Raw genomic sequence first — 6,827 nt, 5'->3', positions numbered from 1 at the left:
CTACATATTTGAATCAGAACGAGCGAGTTATTGGTCTCGAAAATCCAGACACTGTTTCGTATAGCACAGTTAATAAAATTCATTGAAAAAGCTTTAAAATTGGACTTAATGAAGTTGTATGTATACACCAATATTTTGCAAATCTTGGGATTTTTAAAGAAATCTTGGAATTTTTTAGACTCAATCTTGGGAATTTTGATTTTTACCAGTGGTCACACTGGGTGACACATCAGAGTCAGTGCTGGTGCAAAAGTAACGTGAACATCAAACAACTGTGGTGTCAGAAACATCATGGGTTGTTGCATTTTTGTCTTTACTTCATTGGAAAACCAGCTCTTCATGGAGGCACGATAAGGAAGAGACGTTTATGTAAACAGATATCACCAGCTTGTTTTCATCTTTGGCGGTCGGAAGCAGGGACGTATCCAGGGGGGGGGGAGCCCTGGTAGCCGCGGCTCCCCCCCCCCCCCCCCTTTGTACACAGTGTAAAATTTTTAAAGCTTTTTTTTTTGAGCCAATACAAATTATTTTCTGGGACCACCCAAAATGAATACTTCTAAAATACGTAAAAATGCATCAGTACTCGTTTTACATAGGCCTGGCCTACTATAATTATAACACATGTCTAAGCATGATTTTTAAAAATCCATAAATCCCATGCCAAGTCTTTTAAGATACAGAAATGTGATACTGTATGGTTCAGTTTGGTTTTTAACCTTTTGCAAGCTTCTTTAAAGTGGGGCCTATTGTTTAATAATACTATTAGCAATAATAATAATAATAATAATAATAATAATAATAATAATAATAATAATAATAATAGTAATTCAATTCAATTCAATAATAATAATAATAATAATAATAATAATAATAATAATAATAATAATAATAATAATAATAATAATAATGGTGGTGATGATAATGGTGGTGATGATGATAATTGATAGTAATATTAATAATATTAAAATGTGAAGGAAATTGTGCTGAAGGCAAAAAATAAAGTTGTGATTTGTTGATGATAAAATTATAGTTAAAGCTTATATAGTAAATTAGTGTTAGGTCAAGTTGTCTCCTGGATATAAAGTAGGTACCTGATAAAGTACATGGAAAATTTGTTGGCGTTCCATTTTGACTATGTAATGGTGATGTGATGATGATGAATTTTACTACGTGAAAGTGTGATTTCCGGCCATCTAGAGGTACTACTTCCTCAAATTTTCTCACCTCAGCCCCAACTATGGTGGGGCTGAGGTGGTTGTGAAATCAGGGTTTTGAAGTATGTAAAGAACACACCCAAAGACAATGTTTTTAAGCTTTGTTTTCTATGGTATATCACACACATTAAGAAGATCTTTTTGGCTGCAAAAAATCCCTGATAAAAAAGACCATGAGATTATTTTTGGCGCTTCATTTGGACTACCGGTAACGGTGATGTGATGATAATGAATTTTACTAAAAGTGTTGTTTCTGGCCATCTAGCTAGAGGTATTATTTCCTCACATTTTCGCTCCTCAGCTCCAACCATGGTGAGCCTGAGGTAGGTGCCGACTCACAAAATGCCCTCCCCCTCAACCTTAAAAAACAGATCTGCGCCCTTCTGGACATTAAACTGCATCGAGTCGGCACCTGACTCAGAGTATGTCTTGTGACTGCTGAGAAGAGGGGGCATAAATTTGTTTTTAGAATGTGATCTGGTTTTTCATGCCCCTTTTTCGTGATTATATGACTATTTTAGATAATATTATTTTTTTTTTTTTAGGAAAAAAAACAAAAGGAAAATATATTCAAATTTAAGTATGAAAGTATAATTTCCGGCCATCTAGAGGTGCCCTAATCATAAATTTTCTTACCTCAGCCCCAACCATGGTGGGGCTGAGGTGGGTGGTTTCTCAGTCTGTGAAAATCCCTCCCTGCGACACCTATCTTTCGAATTCATGGATGTGTCTAATACAATTGTCACTTTATCCTCTCAAAACAGTCCTTAAAACGTTCAGAGTGCGCTACTTCACAGGGGGGGGCGGTTCGTCCCCCTGGTCCCCGCCGGGGTCGTACGTATCTCGCATAACGGCTCCCCCCCCCCCTTTTTAAAATCCTGGCTACGTCCCTGGTCGGAAGACCGATATTTTTGGGCGCTGCATAATAATTAGATTTATCGGTGAAGCGGTTACACCCCTTATATTATATAGTCATGATGTGCCTATACGTACGGTCATGATGTAGGCCTACGGCAGTCATATTTATAGGCATGTCACATGTTGTTGACAAATAAAATTTGATAGTCTGGGCAGGGCTTTTGCAGACCCTAGTTTTACAGTGTTGTATACTTCAGTTTCCAGATGAGTGTGTTATTAAGCGGTCTTTATGGTATGGTCGTCTACCTACAATCGATAGCTTTTCTCACAATGTATATCATCAATTTGTCCAATGGTGCGAGCTACAAATCAGATGACGTTTTTAATATCTACACGTCTGTCGTGTTCACATTTGCTATCATCTGGATGATTGGAGATGCTATTTACATTAATGCCAAATCGTCGGAAATAGCAATGGAAAAGAGCGTGGTTTGCAGTGTGTACTTAAAAGGTGAGATTTTTGCTTATCGTCTGGAAATGACAAAAACACTTTAAATTTGATTACTGTAAACTGACTCCATTGTATGACATGTCAAGGCTAACGCCTATACAGTACGTCCATGGGACGGTTCCTCCTAAAAGGCGCAATGCATCATGTCTAAATGAATTCGAATAAATTAAAAGGTTCTTATGATAAGCTTTTCTTTAATGATAAAAGTTATGTAGGCCTATAACATAATGAATTTTTGAAAATTTTAAACACAATAAAACATCTGGAAGTTTTGGGTGTGCAAAGACTGACCAAATGGGTTCAGGGAGATGAGCCAGTTGTATCGCGTAGCTCCAATTTATCGTTACTTTGGCAACTTTATGTACTGAGACTGCTGGTTAAACTGTAAAATACAGTATTAAGTTTCTTTTTAAATTTTATTACAGACAACAAACTTCATATTGAGTATGGTACATTCTTTACTGACTTAAAAATTGTACGCATACATTACAACCCTCTTCCACCGTAAATACGGTCCTGGACAATGGCCTGTTAATTTAATATGAGTATTTCAGATCGGCAAATTTATATTTTTGTCCGAAGACCGCGTCGTGCCATTAGACTACAGGGGTACCTTAACTGCCCATTCTTTGATTTTCGCATGATGTGCTATTTAAAGTGATGTAATAGTGTAGTGTTGGTATCTTGCATTTTCCAAAATGATTGTCTTTGATTAACAAAATGTATTTAGCATAACGATTCATTACCGATTTTCAGGGGGACTGGTTGTCTTTGGATTTACGGCCGTACTGATCGCAGTTCTGGATATGGCAGTGTTTAATGACGACAGGGTATATGACTTCACTACTACTTTGAGAATAATTTACGTTGTATTGGAAATGGCGTATTTGATCAACTACTCTGACGTCTGCGTTACTCAACAATGCGCCATTCGCAGGTAGCAACCTGATTGAGTTTTGAGAGTACAGTACACTGTAAAAACAGTATGGAGGACATAAACGCAAAGCTCCACGCAATGTTGTCCCGCTTTTGGTGACACGTTTAAAAGTTAAACGTGTTTAGCCAGTCAAGTGTGTTTCGGTTTCTGACGTGTTTAGCAATAAATGTGTCAAGGCATTTAACATCATGATATTATAAAATAACTAAACAGATTTAATGCTAAACACGTCAGAATCTTAAGCATAGACCGTGTTTAAACACGTTTACACGTATCACCAAAATCAGAACAAAATGCGTGGAGCTGTGTTTAAACCACTCCACGCTGAGTAATAATAAATAAGCAATAATATCATTAATTATAATTAATATTAACCTAGCACAAAATAATTCCTTAATCGCATTCAGTCGATATAAAGCCTATCGATTGTGCTTTTTTTTATTTGTTTGTATTATTTTTATTTTTAGTATTATTGTTGTTGTTATTATTATGAATAATAATACTATCGTTATTACTAATATTATACTTATTCGATACTTTAACACGACACTCATTAGTTATGTTTCCATTGTGCGTTAAATTACTGCGTGCCTGGGATCATTAGGTGTTTCTATTTTTCAGGTTTGGTCTCATGCATATAATGGTAGCAAATTTGAAGGATATGACGATGAATGTTATAATCAATGCTGGTCTTAAAGATATTGTCCCCAACCCTACATCTCCATTCTTACGTAAGATGAACGTGTTGTACATTATGCATATTTTTATTAGATCTTTAACAATTTGTCTATGAAGACAAAATCAATCATGATGATTATGAACGCAGGCTCCAAGAAGGGGCTTATGTTCGGCCATCATACATTTTCCTCCCGGCAGTGTCATGGTTCGGCTGAACCCCTTTTCTCGAGAGCGACTCCCGCCCCCTCTGATATACTTGGTATCAAAATCCATCCAAAAATGATTGTATTCACACATGGCCTACATACTAGAATGCTTCAGCTCAAGGGGCTTTGCTTCTGACCCCACCACCACCATCACAAAAGATTTTTCTTGGACATCACTATGGTGTCAAACGAAATTTAGACCCCCGAATCTCAATGGAAACCCGTCCCATGACGATGATAAAAATCATATAAAATAATTTTGAAATTAACTTGTTCATTCTGTAGTAACATACATCTTGAGCATAGACATTATTGAATTAAAAAAATGTGTACCCTGATTTTTATACTAGGCCTAGATAATGATAAAAGAAATAATAAAACACTTCCAGTGACACGTGTTTCTTTCATTCGCTGTAAACTTATGGGGTTTTTTTTAATGTTTTTTAACATTTCTTAAATGCACTAATTTCTATGTTCAAGAGTGGCGGATCCAGCGGGAGGGGGAATGAGGGCCCGTGCACTCCCTCCCCCCGTTAGTCAAGCCGAAAAATAAAAAAGAGGGAGAAAAATTTTAGTTAAAGAGGGGAAAAAAGGAGTGCACCCATGAGTCCAATGGCGATCCAGCAGTGGGCGAAAGGAAAGCTCGATTATTTACCACTTATTTACAATAACCATGGTGAGGCTGAGGTGGGCGTGCCGACGTGAATTTCATTCTGTGCACCCCCCCCCTCCCCACACCGTCAGAAATTCTCTGGATCCGCCCCTGTCAAGTTAATAATCTTCATGCTCAGAATGAGCAAATTAATTTCAAAAATGTTTCTTATGATTTTGGGGTATTTTACAATTAATACATCTTTAAGAACTTTTGATTCCTAGAGTAAGGGCATGGAATGAGTGATTCTGATGATTCATTAATTATTTTTATCGGAACTACTGTATTCGAGTATCTCCGATATATCAGAATTTTGCAGATTTTCATCAGCTGTAGAAACTTCCTAGAAAGTCTTAGCTAATCATTTTTAATTGTTTGATTATAGATCCTAATGACACCGCATTGATAAAAAGTTGGCGGGCTGTGCGGCCTTATTTACTAGTCTGTCGACTTCAGTACTCGTTCATCGCTGCGGGAACAGTGGTTATCATGTGGTATGTTGTTGGCAAGCCTCTCCAGAATCAGGTTAAGAATATTCTGACGTCATCGAAGAGACGTCAGTCATCGTGGGTGTCAAGTGTTGGATTGATACTCGGTTGCGGGTCCATCGTTGGTACCATCATTGCGACCATAATATCTGATAGTGAAGTTGATAACCGATCATGCCCCGTGGATATCACTTACTACAACCTGAGACTGACCTTAAATTTGACAACGGTCGTAAGCGTCATCTTTCTCCTGATTTACTTTCCACGATATTACCGGCTGCCTCAATTTCAGACGGCTTTTCAATTGGACGAAGCAATAATTTTACTGTGTTTGTTTTTCTACGTTCTGCAAGAGATGTTCGGCAACCTAAGTTTGGTTTCCTATGTGGTCGACGACAGGAAGTGTTACCTACGCTCCACAGTTTTAGACGCGTTATTGACGTTACTTAGGATTGTACTGCAGACTTTGTTGATCATCCAAAGTCTCCGGCTGACTGCGACTGGAAATTCCACGGAATGTTTTCGATCAGTGCTTCTCTTCTTGTCGATCGTCAACCTAGCCTGGTGGATTATATCACTCACTGAGTTGAACAATAATCAGCATATTTATCGAACTCAGAAGGAGCTTTTTGGCAAAGGAACGTTTAATGTGATACATGGAATTACTGGCCCATTTGTTGTCTTCTATCATTACCAGTCAAGCGTCTGTATATTTGAAATGTGGTCTGCCAATAATTTTGAAGTGTCTGTGGACAAAAGACAGTGACGATACTTGAGCATAGAATTACTGAATTTTTTAAATGTTTTACCGATTTTTATGCTGGATAATGATAATATAAATAAAAAACCAATTCCAGAGCCTGAAAGTATTCTATCATTTATTTACTCTAAAATTATGGTAAAACTTTTTAGATACACTAATTCTTATGTTCAATTTGATTCTCTTAAATTTAAAAACCAGCAATGTCAAAAATTATTTTTATGATTTTTGGGGGGTAATTGGCATGGGACAATCCATTGTAGACTATCAATAACCATTATGGAATGTTCCTTAATTAATATCTGCAGTTCAAATTAATGCCTTTCATCAAATATCTTTTAATCGATCATGTTTGTCTATCTGATAGTCTGTTTCCTTTCAAGTCGAGTTTTTATTTCCAACTAACCGAGTAACTCTAATGCGCATTCAGTTCAATTATTATATTTTTCCTGACGCATTTATTTTGGTAGTCACTACATTTTGATCAATAATTGATTGAACAATATTGTGGTTTAATCGATAG

At 36.9% G+C, this 6,827-nt stretch overlaps 1 protein-coding gene across 1 annotated transcript in view; it reads left to right on the top strand.

Annotated features, from left to right (window-relative positions):
• Positions 1–6,821, top strand: part of LOC117121291 (proton channel OtopLc-like) — a 10,115-nt gene extending 3,294 nt beyond the window's left edge. The window contains exons 2-5 of the mRNA XM_033266428.1: positions 2,330–2,583; positions 3,340–3,520; positions 4,142–4,251; positions 5,442–6,821. Coding sequence (XP_033122319.1) covers positions 2,330–2,583; positions 3,340–3,520; positions 4,142–4,251; positions 5,442–6,310 — 1,414 coding nt within the window. The 3' untranslated portion in view covers positions 6,311–6,821. The remainder of the gene's footprint in view (positions 1–2,329; positions 2,584–3,339; positions 3,521–4,141; positions 4,252–5,441) is intronic.
• Positions 6,822–6,827: the final 6 nt, after the last annotated feature.

This window comes from Anneissia japonica, unplaced genomic scaffold (genome assembly GCF_011630105.1).
Source record: "Anneissia japonica isolate Jap-2015-1 unplaced genomic scaffold, ASM1163010v1 scaffold131_len961581_cov171, whole genome shotgun sequence".
NCBI classification, from domain to species: Eukaryota; Metazoa; Echinodermata; class Crinoidea; order Comatulida; family Comatulidae; genus Anneissia; species Anneissia japonica.
This window is presented reverse-complemented; position numbering and strand designations above follow the sequence as displayed.